At 51.3% G+C, this 21,560-nt stretch overlaps 1 protein-coding gene across 5 annotated transcripts in view; it reads right to left on the reverse strand.

The window, feature by feature from the left end:
- Nucleotides 1–18,301, reverse strand: part of KIRREL1 (kirre like nephrin family adhesion molecule 1) — a 103,220-nt gene extending 84,919 nt beyond the window's left edge. For all 5 annotated transcript variants that reach the window (XM_046682464.1, XM_046682462.1, XM_046682463.1 and 2 more), the window contains exon 1: nucleotides 17,894–18,301. In XM_046682464.1, the coding sequence (XP_046538420.1) occupies nucleotides 17,894–17,945 (52 nt within the window). In that variant the 5' untranslated portion in view covers nucleotides 17,946–18,301. The remainder of the gene's footprint in view (nucleotides 1–17,893) is intronic.
- Between the last annotated feature and the right edge of the window lie 3,259 nt (nucleotides 18,302–21,560).

Consider the following 21,560-nt stretch of genomic DNA (forward strand, 5'->3'; position numbering starts at 1 on the left):
CCTGCTACTTTTCCTGACAATCAGGTCCACTCCTGAGGGAGGGGACGAGAAGACTGACCATGTCCCCCAGGGCTTCCCAGGACAGTCCCTGAGACAATCCTAAAGCATCTGGCATAGAACACAGCACAGAGTAAGCACCCATGACCTGCCAGGCTCCCAACCAGCTTCCCAGTTCCTTCTCGGGTCTCTTCTAGGCTCAGCTCATCTCTTCAAATCCACTTTACAGAAGAGGAAAACAGGCCCAGAACCTTCTCCGAGGGCCCTGACCCTCACCGAGGAGGCCCAGGCATGACTTATGAAAGAGGTTCGGGTTTGTTGTTTGTTATTTTTGTTTTGTTTTTAACAAAACATAATCCAGGGCCTTGGGGAACTTGCAATCTGGCAGAAAACGGAAAGGTCAGTGCTTTAAAACCCAGTGCACAGAAGCCCGTGCAATGAGATAAAGGGGAGGGTAAGTCAGGAAAGGTCCTCCGAGGAGGCAGCCAGCCCTTCTGAGCATCAGATGCAGGAGGTGGAGGGCGTGATGGAGAAGAGGGAGCAGCTCACATCGCAAAGTCTTTAGGTCTTTACAGACAGACTGAGACTCCTGCGCACTGGCTCCTAGTCTATGGCCCTGGTTTTCATTTCTTCCCTTCCCCCACAGCTCAGCTCTGGTCGGCCTCTGAGATGATTAAAACCAAAAGAATTTTAAACGTCTGGAATTCACTTTTCACCACTGATGCCATTTGCTTATTTTCTTTCTCTCTCTCTCCTCCCTTCTCATAACTTCTCCCCTTGGGAGAGCTGTCTGTTTGTTTCACGCCCTTCCTCCAGCCCAGTTTGCTCTGCAATGATGCCCCATACCCACCAGTTCACTTTGTTTTCATTCTGGGGAGGAGGAGAGAGGGGGTTGGGTGTCTGAGGCAAGGGGAGGGAGGTGGGGGCGCGTGGAGGGGCCTTGATCTTGCTGGCGAAAGTTCCCAGAAAAAGAAAGAAGAAATAGCTTTCAGGGAAAGAAATCTGCCAAAGGTTTATGTTCCCACAAGACTCTGCAAAACCTTTTCACAGACCCAAGCTAAAGTTCAGGGCGAAGCCAGAGCATGTTTCTTCAGGGAGGAACTCTTATCGACATGCACACACAAGCACCCACACCCTCGGCCCATGGTACCCCACCTTCCCAGAGCAGGCTGGACCATCCCCAGGAAAGCGGACTGCGTGTACATGTGTGCATGTGTGAGTGCGTGTGTGTATGGGGGGGGGGGTGGTCCTACTCTCCTTACCCCAAGTCCAGACCAGATCTGAAAATATAGAAAACATTTGCTTCCACCTTGGCTCCTGAGCAAATAATGCTTTCCCTGGGGCACCACAGCCTTGGTCCCCTGAAATCGGTATCTCTGGCCTTGGCACACAAACCAAATCAGAGATCCAAGGCCTCGTTCAGGAAGAACCAGTCCTTTTCGCGAATTCCCGTAGGATGACAAAGAGTTAGAAAACTGCAGCCAGAAAGAATCTTGGAGATAAACCATCTCATTTTATGATAAGAAAACAGGCCTAGGTCACTGCATAAGGTCTCTCCACTAGAGGCCAAAATGGGACTAACATCGACAGCTGGACTCACCATCCAGTGCTCTTTCCATATTGCCTCCGGAATATGGATTTTCCTATTGTAATGCCCAGGAAACCAGAAGCTGAGTCAGAGGTTGCCAGCCATGTGAGACTTGACATGTTAACCCTTGGCACACGGGCTCTGCTGCAGGCGGCCTGGAGGTCAGCAGGGAGATCAACCCTGCTTGGGGCTGGACGCCAATACGCTCTGAGCTGGAAGCCGCCCCAGCCGGAACAGACAACTTATTTGTGGAAAGAAAAATTGCACTGGGACAGAGTGGCCTGGGCTGTCAAGGCTTTGCTCGATAGCACACCCCAGAAGGAGCACAGGGTGGAAATTCTGTGCCCTCCCTTACTGAGGAAGTTGAACAAAAGGATCCCGCCTCCCTCACCAGCTTTTTAAAAATCAACTTGTTTTACATGCTTTCTACTGGGCTAGGCTAGATACCTTCACGTATAGCGTTAACGACAATAATAGGAGGAGTAGTAACAGTTACCATGTGTTTACCACCTGCCATATGCCAGGAACTGTTTACATACACGGTGTGCCGTCTTTTCAAGATTCTCATTTACCAATGAAGAAACTGAGACTCAGGTCATAAGACAATTCCGAGGTCTCACAGCTAGTTAATGGCCAAAAAGCAGTAGGATCTAATGCATTTCATTCTAAAGACCAAATTCAGTATGGAGAAGAAAAAATGGATGTTCCACATTCTCCGTCACCCCCTGCAGACTGTTGGGTCCACAGAGATGCAACAAGGAACAGGAAAGAGGGACAGACACATGAGTGTGTGCTAGGGCTTGGGTTCCAGTCCAGCTTGTGTCAAACTCTCTGGGGAAACCCTTCTGTCTCTTGAGGCTCTCAAATCCATTGTGTCCTGTCTGCTGATCTCTGGGTTGGAGGCCCAAGGAAAGCCCCAAACCCTGTGGTGAAGCCAGAGCCTAAGGTCCGGTGGGAACAGGCTCTCTCCCTGCCTTTACCTAACCTCCTGAACCACAGTTTTTCTCTAAAGTGAAGATGATGGGCACATTGTGAAACACCTGGCACAGTGCCAAAAAGTTACAGGTATGAATAAATGTGAGACCTTTCCTTCCTCATTCGATCACAGTACTGAGTGATCATTCCTTAGGCATTCCCAGGGGTTTCAGCCCCAGGGTGTGTGTCCTGCTATCCTCAAAACAGAAAAACTCCCAGGCCAAGCCCTGGTGCTCATTCAACGGTGGCCCTGCACATTCTTTTCCCTGGCACAGCTTTCCCACCCCAGCTGGCCTCGGGTCCCAGCACATGGTTGAACTAACTTCACCTAGGACCATCTCTTGCTCCTCACTCAGCTTTCTGCCCACCAGCCTATACACATCTCCTACTGTACCCCCCACCCTGGGGCAGGCCAATGGAGCCACACAGTGCCCCTCAGGCTGTGGCAGCCTAGTGCTGGGGGACCAACTGGGGCTTTCCCCAGGGAGTACCACAGCCCACCCCCCCCCCCACTCCCCCGCCGCCCCGCTGCCCCCATCCACTGGCAGAGCTTCCCTGGGCCTGCAGGGCAGACAAGGAGCCCTGGTTCCCATGCTCTGCTCACCACTCCATGTATCCCCCACTGCTGCTGCCCAATGTCCCTTTCTTCTCCTCCCTGGGTCTCACCCACCAGCTGCAGACCGCCCCCACCTTTCTCCAGCATTTCTCTTCCCACTCCCCCCTTCCCTCCCGCTTTCTCCCCACCCCCCTCGGCTGCCCGCTTGGAGCAGGAGGTTATGAAAATGAGCTGCGTGCCCAGGAGACTGTAATTATCTGCTAAGTGTGAAAGCCAGAGTGATTAATTAAGAGATAATAAAAAGAAAAGGAGGGCAAGAGGGGGGCCTGGCGGCTTTGCTTTGATGATAGAACCTGAGGTGAGCCAAGCAATTAGGGGAATCTTTATCGAGAGTTAGCTATAATCCACAAATTATCAAGCACCAAGTGCTTCAGGAGCAGCGTGCATTTCACTCCTGCCGAGTGACAGACCGACAGACGGGGAAGGACAGCAGGAGGAAGAGGCCAGGGAGCATCCGGCTTGGGGGCAGGGAGAAGCCCGGAGCACTGGAGCATGTGGCTCTGCTGGTGGATGACAGCCACAGAGCAGGCTGTGCAGATTGTCCCATGCCAGGCCACCAGGCAGCGCTTCCAGGACCCCGGGCCATGGCTACCCTTGAAAAAGGGTAGCTACCTCCCAACAGATGCAAGCTGCCCCACAGGCTGGCTCCAGGCTACAGTGACACCCCACTGTCTTCTCCAGGAGGACTGAGACCCAGGTTCTTCTCTCCCCCCAGACCCGTCAGCTCCTCCTCTTCTGAGGGCTTGCCTTCTGCCCTGTCCTTGAGGGATCAGGCACTGCTTCCACATCATCCCTCTCCCGAGGTGCTCTGCCACCTGTGGGTGTGGGAGAACGTCACCTGGCTGGTGTGAACGCGGCAGGGGCCACAACTTGACAAGGCAACACCACAGCTCTCAGCTCCCAGAGACTCCAGCCCACACAGCCCCAGAGGGGCAGACCTCCTCCTGGCCCCCTACTCTTCTTCCACAGAACCCTCCTATAATATAGGGTGGTCTCTTCTACCTTCTTGTTCACTGGGTCCTGCCCTGTCAGTCCACTTCACCCGGCCCCACTGTTCCTTCCTGTCCCTTCCCCAGAAGCTTCCTTAAGTGATCCCTGGCTCCAGCATCTCTTTCCATCTGCTCCTGTGCACAACAGACTTCAACCGCCCCCCCCCTTGTGCAGACGATCTTTGTATGTGTTCAGACCCTGAGGAAGGTGAGGAACCTATGTCCCCTATCATAACCAGCTGTCTGATAACAGAAACCAAGTCTCCGCCCTCAAGTTCAAGTTTAGAGCTGAGAGTTTGTACTTATCTAATACGGTCCAGTGTTCCAAGGAAAGGCCCACACTCCTTCATCAGATTAGCAGATCTCCAAAGGCAGACACCCCACTGCAGACGCTCCATCCCCCCCTGTCTCTGCCTACGCTGACACTTGGAATCTACCAGGTCCGCCCAGGCCCCGCTCGGCAGAGGACATCCCTGTGTGATTCCAAGAGGAAAAATATTCCTACCCTGAAGCTAGAACAGGTCCTGACTGTGGGGTAGGCCTACCTCTGCCATCTCCCCTCCATGCCCCGCTGTCCTACAGGTACCAGGTTCAGAAGCAGATGCCAGGGCCTCTCTCGGCCTGGCCCCATGCAGGGAGGAGGGGGCGCCCTCAGGCCATCAGCTAGAGATGGTGGGAAGGACCAGAGCTCTCCAGTCTCAAGCCATCTGAGCTGCTGAGAAGGGGAACCTGGACAAGCAAGGACATGGTGACTCAGCCAGGTTCCTATGAACACTGTCCTCTGGCCCTGACTGGGGACATTGGGAGGATAGCTTTGGTGGTTTGTTGGAAAGCAGATCTGACCCCTAAAGAGACAACCTGCTCTGGCTCACCTGGGGCCTCAGGGACAGTCTCACCTATGACCTCTCTGGCCTTGCTCCTCTATTACAAGGAGCTTTGCCTTGAACTGCAAGAAATGAACCTATTGGGGGAAATGTTATTTATCTAGACATAGAGAATACTGGAGACTTATTCAGTCACAGTCCCTGGTAAGACAGTTCTTTTGATTCAGGAGCAGGAAGGGTTCAGGTTAGACACAAAGAAGAACTTCCTGCTTGCCAGGGATTATTAGATACGAAAGTGAGTGAGCAGAGAGAGCTAAGGAAATTCCTTTTGCTCTTCAGAAAAAGAGCAAACACTGATGCGTCAAGGTTGATTTCAAGTGAGTCCTGCCTAAAGAGAAATATCTCAAGAGTCCAAAGATGTTGGGAGTCTTAAAGAGTCATCTCTCCATTTTCATTCCTGACCCCAGGTTCTGTGTTCTAGGAAGCCCAAGCCCAATCTGATTGATCCCACGTCCTTCTTTATGTACTCTGAAACCCCTCATGATTTACGTCTGTCATTTGCATATGTCCCCATTTGTACCTGCAGATGGCTCAATGCATGAGTGTTCTGAGGGAGAAGAGAGGATGAAGGAGAATCAGTGGGAGTCCCTGTTTCCCCTAGTGGACAGGATTCCCCAGGTATAAGGACCAAGCCTCCGCCACTGAATCAGGAGAACTCTGACGGCAGAGGTTCTCTCTTCCTCTGGCCTGCGGATCTTCCTCTACAGCACACAGTTAGAGAAGGGAGGGAGAGAGTGAGCGAGCTCATCACGTTGGCTGAGCAACCATTAGGTCTATGTAAGTGTGAGAACTGACCTGCCCAAAGGTGGTCCTCCACTGCTCCCCCCAAGTCATGCCCCCAGTTAAGCCTATGACCCACCTTCCTGCCCAAATCACACAATTTGCTCATGACCAAATTTTCAAGCCAAAGCCAACCAGGTCAAGGCCCTGGCTAGCAGCTCTGTCAAAATGTTTTCCCCTAAATCTCCACCAAAGGAGAGCTGGATTCTGAGGACTTTTGTCCTTGGAAAAAAAAAAAAAAAAAAAAACGAGTGAAAACGACTGACTTAGGTACGGAGGAGTTTCCACCAACCCACTGGCTGGTTGCTTTTCAACTTTGCAGTTGGCAGCTGCTGGCATGAATGAAGACTTGGTGGGGTGGACTGGGGGTGGCGAAAGCTTGTGGGGTGGCAGGAAGGAGGGCTGGGCAGGTCAATCTCGGGGCCGAAGATGGGCACGCTGGCAAGCACTGCACCTCCTCCTGTCCCACAGCCTGCCTTCCTAAAACAAACATATCAATGCTCCTGAATCAATGATGCATCCTGGCTCGGTTATACAGCTAAGCTGGCTGCAAAGTGAATTCAGTTCAATGAGTTCTATTTTCTCTTGCTTCCCATTAGAATGTTGAAGATCTATTTCCCTAGAGGAAATAGCATCCTCTAACACTTCAAAGTGTGGTCCTAGGACCAGCAGCATCAGCATCACCTGGGAGCTTTGTGCCAATGCAGCAACTCCACGTGACCTCAGATCTTCCGAATCAGGCTCTGCGCTTTAACAAGATCCCAGGGTGTTTCATAAGTGTGGTTGAGTTTGAGAATCATTGTTCTAACACAGAGTTGAAAGCTTCTGGAAAGATAGGGGTTAAAGTGGTGGTCACGCTTACTGCACACTATCCAAGAAGTGCTTTTCCAGGACTTTAAGTAGAGGTTAAGTGGTTGCTATCGTTCCATTTTACAGATGGGAAAACTAAGGCTCATAGAGGTGAAGAGGCTACTCAATCTTCAGAGCAGGGACTCAGACCTAATTCTAGACCAAGGTGCTTTCCATTAGTCTATGCTACCACCTCCGACCTCCCACTGTACTGCATTTCAGAGACCCGGTGTTCTTCACTCATCCTACTGTCTGCCTTCTTCAGATCTGCCTTGGAGTGTTAGCTGCAAGAAGCAGGCACTGTGCAATATGATTTATTGAATACTGCTGTGTTCCAAATACTGTTCCTTAATCTATATTCCTTCATTCAGTCCTCATAGCAACTGTCTCCATTTTATAGATCAGAAAACTGAGGCTCCAGTGAAGTGACTTGGTCATGATCATACAGGCAGCAGCCCTTCTGGTAAGGAGGTCCCAGGGCATTTGAGGGGTTCCGCAATTCCAGGGTTGTGTTGAAAGAGGCCAGTCTTATGACATGACCCTGGTACAGAACCAAAGGCAAGGTGCACAAACTGAATCCCTTAGATACCAGCTTTATGGGTGCCCCTCTCAATTTTCTGCATAAATCAAGAGCAGCAGCGGTGCAGATAATCCGGAAGTCATTTCAACTTGGCTTTTGCAAGGCATTGGATTTTTATTTTTGCAAAGTCAGATTTTCCTCTCTAATTACATTTGGCTCAAACTGACACTAAAATGAATTTGCATTCTCACTTCACCCACTGCCCAGTGAGGGGAGACTTCCCGGATATGTGTGGGGTGAGAGGCACATCGATCTGGGATCAAACATCATCCACACGGTAGCTGACTTGGGGTGGATGCTGGAGAGTTGATGGCACTGGTAGCAGAGTATGTGTGTGGGAGAGGTGGCAAAGAGGCAAGAGTGGAAGTCCCCGTAGCCCATCCCACAGCAGGGTCAAGCTGGTAGATTTCCAGGGAGGCGGGGAGCGAGGCCTAGAGCAGCAAGTCAATTGCTCAGGGTTTGCGATTAAAACCCAGGAGTCCCCTGGACGACTAAGGAATCAAGATGAAGAAAACCCCAACTTCTCTCAGGGGCTTCCCCCTGCCAGCCTGCCCATCCCTGGGTTTCTGCTTCTTTGAAAATTCCTTTTCCCTCTCTCGTTGTCTCTCTCTCTGCCCCCATCTGCCCATCTCAGCTCCTTTCCTTTTAATAACCTCCCAGTTAAGCGAATCGAATGGGAAGAAGCAGTTAAAAGCACCTCATGGCTTGACAATGCTGGGTAATGGAGCGAGCAGGGCCCCAGGCTGTTCCTGGGAGAATTCAGGAAGGAGGGGGAAAAAAAAAACACTCAGCTAAGCTGATTACAAGGACAAAGTTAATTCAGAAATCAGCTCACTTGGGTGGGAGTGGGGTTGGGGAGGAGGGAAGTGGACACAAGGGCTTGGTAGATTTGGGAAAAGTGCGCTTTATATAAACTGCCTTTGTTCCTGGAAATCATAATCCTTGGGAGGGACCTCGGCTCACTCCTTCGGATTCCTCGGCTCCTTCCATCTGGAGCAGGGGGCACAATCAGGGATTGTCCAGAGCTGGGATATCTTGAACGGTGCTGCATTCCAGAGGCTCCAGCCGCAGCCCCTGAGCCTCACATCTGTGGAGGTCCCCTCCCCCTGGCCGGGCTCCCTCTAACTCCCCCTCCCTCAGACAGTTCAGCTTCAGCATTTTTCACATACCTCCCTCACAACCTTTATCTTATAGTATTGTCAATATGTGTTTATACATCCATCTCCCACACCAGCCCAGGAGTGCCTGAAGGACAGGGACTAAATTTCACTTATCTTTTCATCCCCAGTGCCTACTTGAGTGCCAGGCCCAGCCCAGCCATTAAAAAAAAAACCCTTGCTTAGTTGAACACAGGCTTTTCACCCCCCTGGCGGGAACCCTCTTTAAAGGTTTCCATTTGAACAACTCCTTACAGAGGTTTTAAGAATCTCTAGGTTCACCCCCACAAATGCACACACATCTAGGACAGGCCACTGACCAGAGGAAACAGCCCAAGACTGACCCTGCAAGGATCAAATCCGGATTGGCCCTCCGATGAAACCAGGTGGTTCCCCTAGACTCTGGGCAGGGCAGACCCAGCCTAGGCCCCACAGGATCAGACGACAAAGAGTCTAGACTGGGGCTCAGGTTTCCCAAGGCTGCGGGGCTCTCCTCTCTTGATTATCTCCACTGAACTCTGCCCGTGGACATCTTTATCTTATACCTGAGGATTCTCGGAGAAAAAAGACTTTCTCATCATTCCAAAGCCTCCCCAACTCAGGTCACAGATCTGAGACTTCCCAAGGCGAACGGATATTTCTCTAAGGCTTTCTGCTCACTTCTGCCTGGTCCAACCCTGATTATCTGTCTACTTCACTTTTTTTTTTTTTTTTAAATTGAAGGGGTTGCAAATCTCTACAGCAGCTCCAGCAGATGAGGAGTTTAAGAGGAAGGGAGGGTTTGATGAGGAATGAAGTAGAGATCATTCGACTTTTTTTTTTTTTTTTAAGATTTTTTTATTTTTTCCTTTTTCTCCCCAAAGCCCCCCAGTACATAGTTGTGTATTCTTCGTTGTGGGTTCTTCTAGTTGTGGCATGTGGGACGCTGCCTCAGCGTGGTCTGATGAGCAGTGCCATGTCCGCGCCCAGGATTCGAACTAACGAAACACTGGGCAGCCTGCCGCGAAGCGCGCGAACTTAACCACTCGGCCACGGGGCCAGCCCCCGAGATCATTCGACTTTTTAACACACTCTTTGTTTAAAAAACAAATCTCTAGCTCCCCACTGCTTACAGGACAGTCTCCGTCCTGGCTTGTCAAGGCCCTCTCAGATCTGGCTGCAGTCTACTGTTCTGGATCATGCCATTTATTTCTCCCCAACCCAAATCCTCAGCTGCAATCAGCCTCAACGTACCCGGCACATTCCGGCAGCCACACCTTGGCTCGGGAAGTTTGGCCTGTCTGGTAATGCTCTCCCTCTTCCTGCCACATCCACATCCTGTCCATCCTTAGACCCACTTCCTCCATGGAGCCTTTCCTGGCCTCTTCAGGCCACAGCAAACTGCCCTCTCCTGAACTCTCCAGCTCTGACCACGCACGTTGCTGTCCTGGCTCCAATGACACCCTGCCTGGCATTACCAGGAATCTTTGCATATTGCACTTCTTAGCTTCCTGGAGCACAGGGACCATATAACGTCATTTTTTATAACCCATAATGCCTACCAGTATGTTCTGCATAAAGTAATATACCTTTGCTAATTCGAAAAAAAATTAATTCTCCCCATTTTATGGAGGAAAAAACCGAGGCCTACAGAAGTTAAGTGATTTGCACCTAAATCCCAAAGTGAGACACTTAAGGGCTAGGAGAGCATTTTATTCATTTTGCAACACTGGTGGCGGCACATAGTAAGCACACAACACATTTCTGCTGAATGAAGGAGCTGAGTCCTTACTCTTCCTATACATCTTCCAGTGAGGATGTACTTCTCATAGTGCTTCAGAAGAAGTAAGAAGCAAAAAAAAGCATCAAATGGCCCAGTCCAGAAGAAGAATCTCTGATTCCTAAACTGGCCTGGGGTAGCACAGACTCCTGGGACAACCCTGTGGGCACACAGCACAAGAGACTCAGGTTCCTGCTGTCCCTTCCCTGCCTCAAAACCCAGACCCCAGAGCCTTCTGGGAAATTCCCGCGTCACTTTCCCAGAGCCAGGCCTCTAGAGGAAGAAGCAGCATTATCTCCTGGGAAACTAATGGAATTTACTAGGGAGTGCTAGAGATTTCCACCCCTGGATTTAAGATCCTTAATCCTGAGGAGGTTGGCTGGCTGCAAGGCCCATTTATTTCAATATGATCCCAATTTTGTTAAATGGGCTCAAGGAGGGCAGAGAGGAATGAGACTTCAGCCCCCAGAGACTACAGAGGTTAATAAAAGTTGCTGGAAAAATTAAATTTGGAGGGAGAAATTGGGAACTTGGAGAGAGCTGATGGAGGGAGAGAGAGTGGGATGGAAAAAGAAAGAAAAATGTGATCTTCAGCGATGTCTGGGAGTTGGAGCCCCTTTAATCCTGGGCACTCAAAGAACTTAAAATTAGGTTTGCATTGTCTGTGAGGGAAGGTGTAAGAGCGGGGCTGCAGGACGGAGAGGGACCAAAGTCACAGAACGGGGAACCCAAGGGTTTGACTTTCTTAACCTTGTAATGTGTGCCTCTATTAGAGGGGATACAGAGTAAGCAAGACAAGTAAGCACTACAAGAGTAGTGTCTTCAAAGACTCAGGATGGCTGCCATAGCTAGGCGAGAAATGGTACACAGAAACAGGGCAGTGTTGCACGCCAGTGATCTGGTAAATGGAAGGACTGGCGTAAAGGGAGAGACATCTGTCCATATGTGTATGGGGGTGAGAAATGGCTGCATGTACAAGTGTACATGAGTGAATCTATGGACATGCATGTGGGCACACGCACTGTACAGTGACACAGCATCTGCAGACGTGTATGCAGCAGAAATGTATAAGAGGTGGAGGTGCTGGTCTCAAGGGGCTTCCTTCTGGGAATCACTCCTGCCCCCCACCCCAACTTGCCTGCTTGGGTTCTAGTCCTGGCTCTGTCATTTACTAGCTGTATTATCTTGGACAATCTACTTAATTTCTTGGGGTCTCTCTTTGTCCATTTATAAAATGGGGATAATAACTTCTACCTTGAATAGATTATTGTCAGTATTAAACTAGTTACTAATACATGCAAAAAACAAAGTGGGCCCTCCTTAAAAATGAGTGACCTGGGGGCCAGCCCGGTGGCGCAGCAGTTAAGCGCGCACGTTATGCTTCGGTGGCCCAGGGTTCGCAGGTTTGGATCTCAGGTGCAGACATGGCACTACTTGGCAAGCCATACTGTGGTATGCATCCCATATATAATAGTTGAGGAAGGTGGGCACGGATGTTAGCTCAGGGCCAGTCTTCCTCAGGAAAAAGAGGAGAATTTGCAGATGTTAGCTCAGGGCTAATCTTCCTCGGAAAAAATAAATAAATAAATTTAAAAAATTTAAAAAAAAATGAATGACCTTCTCCTTCACAAGAAGTGAGCCCATTCTCTTTTGTGACTTCTGAGACTGCCTCTCCTTGGCTTCACATTTCAGCATCAAGGACATGGCTGCCTCCTTCTCCTCCACTGCTGACCACCCACCCCCACAACCCCAGCCCTTTCCAGGTCAAGGATCCTCGAGGAGATTGCCAAGTAAAGTGGCCTGGAGGCCCTGGGAAGAGACCAGGCAGGAGCTGGTAGGTCAGGAGAGGACACAGCTTTCCCAGGTCTGGACACTTGGAGGAGGAATTTCCCTAACTTCGCTGGAAACAGCCCCTGGATATTGGAGTAATTAAGGAATTTGCCCTCATCTCCTCCCTCCAGCCCAACTTCTACCTCTTAGCAAGTCCTTTAACCTCTTTATGTCTCTGTTTTCTCACCTTTAAACGGAGAAATAATAACTACCCTGCCTATATCATGGGATGGTTGTGTAGCTCTATTAAATGAGATGATACATGTGAAAAAGTTGCTAAAATTGGAAGGCACTATACAAAGTTAAAAGACTCTGAAGGTGGGAAGAAAGGGGGCTGAGGCATTACAAACCTCCTTCTTCTGACAGACAAGAGGCAATATGTACAGTTCCCACCCCCCAGTTAATAAAACAGATGATCATCAGAGCAAGGCAGCAAGATGGATATGGGCTCGGCGTCCTGGGCTGAGCCCTGGAGAAGGCTGAGCGAGGCAACAGAAGGAGGCTGTCTGCCATTGTGGGGAGAGGAGAGGGGAAGGCCTCCCTGCCCTCCAGAGCTGCCTCAACTCTATGGGAGGCATTGAGGGGTGTGGGCTTTACAGTGAGACAAAGAGTATAAATCTGGGATCTAAAACCCCAGGTACAGCCTGGAGTTAAGTTCATTGAACTCAGCTTTGGTTTCCTCATGTATAAAATGGGGATAACAGGGGCTAGCCCCCTGATGCAGTGGTTAAGTTCGGCATGCTCCACTTCAGCCACCTGGGGTTCGCAGGTTCGGATCCTGGGCAAGGACCTAACACCACTTGTCAGCCATGCTGTGGCAGCAGCCCACATAGAAAGTAGAGGAAGACTGGCACAGATGTTAACTCAGGGCTAACTTTCCTCACCAAATAAATAAATTAAATTAAATGGGGGTAACAATAACTTCATAACTTCATCATTAAAAGGAATATGGATAATGAATATGAAAAGCACAATAAAAAGGAATTTGGATACTTTGGTATGCAGCCCACCTCCTGGTTTTTCACTTACCCTAGGCCAGGCAGGGCCCCCAAAGCCAACTGGAACAGACCATCCAAGACCCTAGCCTCCATGACCACCACAGACTGGGCTGGTTTGGGAGCTGACTGTCCTGGGACTCTCCCTGGGCCCCCACTCAGCACTCCATGCCAGCCTCATACATCTCTGGGCATCTGCAGGAGTCAGCTTTGCATGGTACAGGAGTAGCTCCCAAATTTGTAGCTTATGGACCGTGTTTAATATTAGTAATGAACACAAGGTTGCGAACCTTTTTATTTGCCAAGTAAAGTCCTTTTAAAAAAAGTCACTTACAAGCACTGTCCTATCATCAAAGAAAAATCATTCAACACCAAAATATGTAGAAGGATGGAATCTTAGAATACAGGATTGCTTTAAAAATATGAGTGAGTTCACCTTTATGAGACACTCACTCCCTTTTCCTCCTCGTTCTCATTCTGTTGTGGACCAGGAAAAACCCTGGCCCAGCCCTACACGGGTCCCTGCTGGCATGTGGGATCCCTGGTAGAGGGGAAGGGACAGGCTTTGAGGTCAGGTAGTTCCTCCAAGTATCAACAAGAAGCTGAACCCACCTAAACCTCAACTTTTCATCCATGAAATGGGGATATTACAGATCCCATCTCAGGGGGTTGTTGTATAGATTAAATTAGATAATGCGTAGCAAGCAGTTAGCACAATGGCTCCATAAATGATCCGTATTATTTCCAGACTCTGGAATGCTGCCACCTCAGGGCTAGTGCGCCTCCTCATTTCTCACCAGAGCCCTGCTTTCTTCTCACCAGAACATCAACCTCTGCCACTTTGCTCTCTCCCCAAGTCCATTCCCCAGACCTTTCCTGAGGTCTCCAACCAAGCAGAAGCTGGTCAGTTTCCCCTTCTGGGTCTGCCACAACACAGTCCTCTCCATGACAGACACAGAGAAGGTGCTGAAGCCCAGGACCAAGAATCTGGGCAGCTGGAGCAAGAAAACAAAAGGAGAACCATAAAGAGGAGCTGGAAAGGAGGCACAGACAGTCAGCTGCCTAGCCCTTTATGTCCAGCCACAAAGTCGCAACAGCAGCATCACTAAGCACTTCTCTCTGGGCCAGACACTGTTCCATGCACTTTACACAGATTAACACATTTAACAGTCATCGCAACCTTATGAGGTGTTATTTCTATCCTCCCTTCACAGACAAGCAAACTGAGGCAGAGAAGGCGCATACTTTGTTCAAGGTGACCCGACTACCAAGCGGCCGAGGTGGGGTTTAACCAGGGAGTGGAGGTGGGGCCGTGATTTAATCACCATTTAGCAATTTAGCACTGCCTCCTTCCAACACTGTAGCTCGCTTGTCAAATCAATCAATTGATCAGATATTTAAGGGCACTTACAATGTGCGGAGCACTATGTCAGAAACCGAAAGGACCATAAAGAAATTAAGACGTGGTCCCTGAGGACATAAAGATGAGCTTCCATCAGAGCACGCAGTTCTCCAGTCAGGGTAGTAAGAGCTGGGGACCAGAGCTGGGCTTCCTGGTCTGCACCTCACCAGAGAACCAACCAACGGCGGAGCAAGACAACCAACCATGCAGCTATGGTAACCAGCAGGAGATAGGAAGGCCTATGAGGCCTCCTCCCCCTCCTCCTCCTCCTGATGTGGGTCCCCTGGGTTCCAGGGCTATGGTCAGAGGTACCGCTCGAGGCACTGAGGACTGTACTTGGTTCCCTTTAGGTCTAAGTGAGTGTAAAGTGGAGTCCAATCAAGGTCAAGGAGGGGGACTGGTATCCTGACTTCTGCCTCATCTCCCCCAGCCTCTTCCTCAGCCTCAAGGTCTGCTCCGGACTGGGCAGGCAGAAGAGGGACAACTGAAGTGTGTGTCTGTGTGTAGCGTGGGGAGGGGGGAGTCAGATCTCCAACTACTCTCCTTCCCGACTCACGTTCTCTTCCAGGATGTGGCTGTGCTGGGGAGTTGAATCCTGGGAATTTAGGAGGCCCTCAGCCCTCTTCCCTTCACTCCTCACCCCTCTGCCAACTGGTGACAGGGATGCTGAGGGGACCTCTGGGGGCTGCAGACAGATTTTTCCCCTACCCTCATCTCCACCCCCATCCCCTGGAGGCAGCTCCCACCCCGAGCCGGCCTGTCATCCCACATTGCTCTGATTAGCTATAATCTTTCTTTTTCAATTTCTCCTCCCCGAGGCTGGGGAGGGAGAAAATCTCCCAGAAAATGAATAAATATTTCAATTTTCGGCGCAATCAGTCTGAGGAGCCGGCGCATGATGGAAATGGGGGGAAGGATAATGGTTTTCATTTAGATAAGATACAGAAAATTATTTAGTGAAAAATGAAGATTGATGAAGCCCATTGAAATTCTTTAAAATGCGATTTTTATTTCTCTGCCTGGGCTGAATCTTCCCTTCCCCTCTCCTCTCTGCTCCTCTCAATTCAACTGCCTTCTCCTCCCCTCTCCTCCCCATTTCCCACCACCATCCCTCAACCCCCTGGCAATCCCCCCCTTGCTTTCCTCTCTCACTGCCCCAGGTCCTGAACTAGAACTTCTTCTTTGTAAGGATGGAGGCCAAGGAGAGGAGGTCCGAAAGCCTCCCCCCACCCCGGGAGTGTCCCAGTCTTGCCAGATCCACACTCCTTCCCTCCCTGCCTCCACCCTAGTCCTTGCTCAGCTTCCCAGAACACTCAGTGGTGATTTCCTCCCCCCTCCAGTCTATTCTCTCCATCTCTCGTCTTTGGTATGCCTCCCCCAACCCCCTAGATACTTTTGCACAGTTTCACCAGGTCTTGCTCTCACCCCTGTTGGTGGCCAGGAGATGGGAGCTCAGCTAACCCTAACCCCTCCCCCCTTTCCAAAGGGAGAAAGGCACACAACACACTTCTCTCTGTCTGACCGCTTCTGTCCCCGATTCAATCCACATGTCTCTCCTGTTTGCTAACCGCAGCTTTTGTTCCTTGAAGCTCATTCGTATCCATGTTGCTGACATGTTAGGGCTGCGGGAAAGGGACAGACAGAAGCTTGCCCCTAACACATCAATAATGACCCAGCTGCCCCCTCCCCTCACATCGTGGGCCCTCCCCCCTTCTCCTCCTCTCTGGCAGCCTGGCTGAACAAAGTCAGAACTTAAGTCATCTTCCCAACTTTCTGCCAAGTGGCTGGCTTGGCCTGCCAAGCCCAAGGCCAGGCCTCCTTTCCATGGCATCACTTCCCACTGGACTCACACCATGGATGTATGTCCTGCTCATAGCTTAAGTGTGTGTGTGGGGGGGGGGGGGGGGGAGAGGGGGATGGATGCCCTATGGGGAAAGATGGATCAAGATCTGCCCCCACCAACTCAGCCAGGCTTTGCCTTCTGAGCTGGGGAGGGGCCTGGTAAGGAGAGGAGGGGTCCAGCACAACACCTCACCCCTAAATGCACACCCTACAGCCCAGGGAGGGAACTGAGAGCAGGGTAATGCCTGAGGGCATTCTATCCAGGCTGACTTCCCTCTTCCCAGATTCCCCCCCACCCCAAAACCAGACCACCTCCTCCATTTTGTAGTCTGTACATCTCCATAGGTCTCTGCCTATAGGAATGTCTGTTCAAGTTTCTTTGTTTGCTGGAGGGCTTGGTAGAAGGGTTTCAGTGTGTGTGTGTGTGTGTGTGTGTGTGTGTGTGTGTGTGTTGTGTCCTTGTAAATGCCCGCCTGCATACATGTACTGTGTCTATGAGTTTGAATGTGTTTGGGTGCATGAATGTGCAAGCTGATACGGGGGAGGATTCTGTCTTCCTCAGATGTATCAGCGTCTTTGTGTATATGTGTCTGTCTCCGTGTGGAGGATGCTTGTGGGTACCTCCGTCTCAGTAGGTGAGTAGTCTGTCTCGGTGTCTGTGACTGTTTTTTGATGTTTGTGTGTCAATTTCTGTGTGTCAGCTCCATTTTGGGGGTTGGGGGTGGCTACCTCAGCAGGATTAATCTTCCTTAAAGTCAGATGCAGGAGGCAAGCATCCACTCCCACGGACCCAGTCCTGGATGGAGTCGGGGACCTTGATTTCCTGGTCCCCTTCTCTCCTACCCCCCCCAGCCCTGCCTCAGGATACACTAACATCCTCATCTCTCTCAACCTCTTGTCTCATCGCCCAGCCTCCCCCTACCAGTTCCAAATAAGCCCCTGACATCAACACTTTCCTGACCCCAGGCAGAGTGTTAGCCCCCCAAGTGTCCCCCTCCTTGTCCAGCCGCCCTGATGCTGCCTTTTGGAACTCCACTCCCCCACCCGAAACCTCCGCGGGCAAGGGTTCCAAATCCCCACCAGAGGCCCCGAGGCACTCCTCCCTTCCTCTAGAGGGGGCAGCCGGCTCCGACTCAGCACCCTCCGAGGGGCTGGGCTGGAATAGGGAGATTCCCTCAGCAACATCTTCGGGCGCCTGGCTCTCCAGCTTTCCGCGCACCTCCCACCCCCAACGTCTGAAATCCCACCCTCTTCCCAGCCTTCCCCTCAGCCAGGACCCAGGCGTCCGGATCCCGGCCTCAGAGGGTGGAGGGAGGGAGGGTTGCCAGAGGCTCCGGAAAAGACTTGGAGCGTTCGGATCCCTTTTTCACTCCGAACCCCAGCCCTCGCGGCCCCAATTCTCCCTTCTCCCGCGCAGCAAAAGGAAACAACTTGGGCAAATCAACGGAAAACTCCTTCTCGCCAGGCCCCGTTACTCCGTGCCCCCTTCCCCCGGGCTCCGCGCCAGGACGGAGCCCCCGCCTCGTGGCGTCTCGACCCCAGGGACTGGCCGCCGGCCGCCGGGCACCTCAGCGCTCCCCCAGCGGGGGCGCAGTCCCCAGCCCCGAGGGCAGGGGGGAGCCGAGTCCGGGGCGGGCTGGGGGCCCTTACCTTGGGAGAAAGTATCGGAGAGAGTGAGGATCCAGACGAGGAGGCTCAGCATGCTGTCCGCCCGCCGTGCGCCCGCCCGCGGCTGGGGCCCGGAGTTGGCGAGGGAGCGAGAGGAGCGGGCTGGGAGGAGGGGAGCCCGGGAGCCCGCCCCCCGCCCGCCCGCGCCCGCCCCTGCACACACACACACACACACACACACACACACACGCACACACGCACACTCACTCGCGCGCACAAACTCACTTCCCTTCCCTGCGTTCTCTTTATCTTTCTTTCCTCCCGGTCCCGTTCCTCCCTCTCTCGCTCTCTCGCTCTCGCTCGCTCCCTCCCTCTCTCTCCTCCCCCTCTCGCTTTTATGATTTCTCCTCTCAAGCTTTATCACTCTGGGTCTCTTTCGATCTCTGCTCTCCCTTTCTCTCCTTTCTCTTCCTTCCCTCTCTCCCTCGTCCCTCCTCCTGACGTCTACTCTCCCTCCGACGGCGCCTCCCTTCACAGCCCCCCCCCGCCCCCCCCCCCCCCGCCCCCAACGCGCGCGCACACACACTCTCACACCCCTCGCTGGAACTGAGATGCAAAGAGAGCAGAGACAGAAAGGGACTGAGGGCAAAAGCGAAGGGGTAAGGAACGTGACAATCGCGGGCGCTGGGGCAGGGACGGCTGGACCCTGCCTGCCCTCACCCCCTCGTATTTACATACAAAATCTTGGTCCCGAGCTACGGAACTAGGCGGCGGATTGGGGAGGCGGGGCATGGGCTGAGCACAAGCCACTAGCCCCGTGGATGACTGTCATGGGGAAGGGTATGTGAGTGTGTGCATGTGTGTTCGAGTGTGTGTAAGTGTGTGTGGGAGCGGAGGGGATGGGCAAGCGGTGGTTCATGGAGTTAAAAAGCATAAAATCCTTTTTTTAAAAAATCCCACACCCAGAATCTAACCCCTAGATTCCCCAAATTGGGAATTCTCAATTGACTGATGAATGCTGGGAGTGGGGAGGGATACATTCCTCTCCCCACCTACAAACCCAAAGCTGGAGAATCCGAGCTGAGTTTCGGACCTGCCTGGAGCCCCTGCCAGGGGGCGGCACCCAGCACACAGTGAGGCCAGGCCAAGTGTCGGAGTCCTCAGCTGGCCCTGGCCCTTGGCCGGGGAGAGGCTTAGTCGACTCCTTCCTTTGTCCATCTTGGGCATCTACCCATCTAGAAGGAGAAAGTAGCCAACTTGAAGGGTTTGAAGGGCCAAGGAGAGGGCAGTCACAGGAAGATCTCTAAGCCGGGAGGAGTTTGAGATCCTTTGGGGTTGAGAGATCTAGGAACTGGGAAGGGAGGGAATTCCTGGTTAGAGTAAGGAGGGCATTCACTAGGTGTCTCCTCTTTCTTAAGAGCCCAGTTTTGCAACCAGTTCCTTTCCCAGCCCCTAACCAGATGCTTCTGCTCGCAGAGTTGCTGGGGGTGCTTGCACGTCTGCTTCCTAAGGGATGAGTTGAGGGGAAATAACAGGAATTGCACAACTTTACAGTACTGTGTTGGTCTAACGAGGTCTCCACTTCTTTCCTCCCAGATTCTCTAGGTCTCCTGGGTCCTTAACACTACCCGCCAAGATTTCACGATCTCAGCCCCTGAGCGGAGGCGCATGGCTCTCCGGTGCCCTCTGCTGGTGGTAGGTGGCCACAACTCCTCTTTCTTGCAGGGACCCTGACGCCAGGCTGAATGGTCCAGATATATGCACACACAACCGGAGGACACAGAAACACAGGCAGAAAAATACGCAAGCTCATATTCAGGAACCCAATATTTACAGACCCAGAGAATGCTTCATATGTTCAAAAACACATATGCACAGGCAAGCACAGAGTTTATAAGTAAAGAGCCACACCTAGCCCAGAGAAATAGAAATAAAATCATAAATACATACAAACAGCCATACACCAATATGCAGACACACAGGGCTTTTCATCTACTCATTCATTAATCATGCATTCCACAATATTTCTTCAGTGCCTGCTTATGTTCCAGTCACAATTCTAGGCCTTGGAGATACAACAATGAAAAAAAAACCCTGAGAAAGTCGTTCCCTCACAGTGTTCCATCCTGGAGGGGAAGGAGAGACAGCACAAAAATATTAAATACACCAGGTTGTAGTAATGCTATGGGAGACAAATAGAGCAGGATAAAATGAACAGGGAGTGGAAGGGAGGGAGGAATTGCTATTGTTATAGGTAATCAGAGAAATCTTCTCTGGTAAAGTAATATTTGAACGGAGACTGAAGGAATTGAGAGATTCAGGTATTCAGGTGTCTGAGGGAAGAATGCAGCAGGTAAGTGATAACAGCATGTGCAAAGGCCCCGAGGCAGGGGTGTTCTTGGAGTATCAGACAGTCTTTTCCCCTTTTCACTCTGTATAAAGGATTCATGGGAAGGAGGTCCATGGTGATAGTGATTTAGGAAATGTTGAGAAGAAAAGGCCCAGAAGTGAGGGAACAGAATATTCTTAGTTTAGTTCTTCTTCCCACATTCTAGCTTTTGGTATTCAGGCTTGATGGGGATTCTCATTGTGAAGAGGGACTGAGTTATCAAAGCTTTTACTTCCCCTTAGGCCTCTTATCTCACCTCAAAACCCTAGCAACAGAAGAGCCAAATTTCTCCAGATCCTTAACAGCTAAATCAGTAATCTCACCTCTCTCTCCTGGTGCTTTAACTTTCTTGTCTCCCTCTCCCTGTAATCTCAAACCCTTACCAGCTCAGTTCATAGCAAACACAGTTCTCCAGAATCCCCTCCACATAAGCCACTCAGCATCCTAGATCCCAGAGCTTAAGATCTCAACTCCAGCTAGTGGTCCTCAACACCAGCGGTGTGTTAGAATCTCAAGAGGGGCTTTTAAAAAACACCAGTACCTGGGCCTCGCTCCCAAAGATTAACTGCTCTGGGGTGAAGCCCCAAGCGTCAGTATTTTTAAACATCTCCCCAGGTAATTCTAAGGGGTGGCCAGGGTTGAGAGCCACCGAGCTGAGCACACCCCTGCTTTCCAGGCCCTCAGCAAGCCTGCACACCGCCAGGGGGCCTTGGCCTCTCCTCTCCACCAGCAGTTCTGCTTATCGACCATCCTGCATCACTCTCTCCTCCTTCTGGGGAGAACCCCAATTAAATGCCCCCAGATTTGCTCCATTCTCATCTCCGCACTAATGTTCACCATTCTGTCTAAATGGATTAACTTAGTCTACAGGAGTCTAATCACATAACTCTCATTGAACTGGGGGGCCCTGGGGCGGAGTCCCCAGTATCAGATGGATGTTCCTGAAGGCAAAGCCTGTGTTTTTTACATCAGACTAGATACACCTCCCTAGGACAGGACACCTGCCTCCCCTATCAAACTTGGGGCTCCTTGGGGGCAGGGGCTATAGATGTCCCCTCAGTCTGGAGCTCCCTGAGGGCAGGGAAGAAGCTTGGTAGCCCCTCTCCTCGCAGAGAGGCAGCAGAGTAGTTGGGAGCAAAGCACAGGGGAAGTGAAACCAGTCGGAGGGAATTCTAATCCAGGTTCTGCTGCTGACTTTCTCCATGACCTTGGGCAGTTTATTTACTTACCCTCTTTGAGCCTTGGTTTCTCCATCCGAAAACAGGGATAATAATACTACTTACATTATGGGGTGGTTGTGAGGATTAATTGGGTCAATGG

Source organism: Equus quagga, chromosome 13 (genome assembly GCF_021613505.1).
Source record: "Equus quagga isolate Etosha38 chromosome 13, UCLA_HA_Equagga_1.0, whole genome shotgun sequence".
NCBI classification, from domain to species: domain Eukaryota; kingdom Metazoa; phylum Chordata; class Mammalia; order Perissodactyla; family Equidae; genus Equus; species Equus quagga.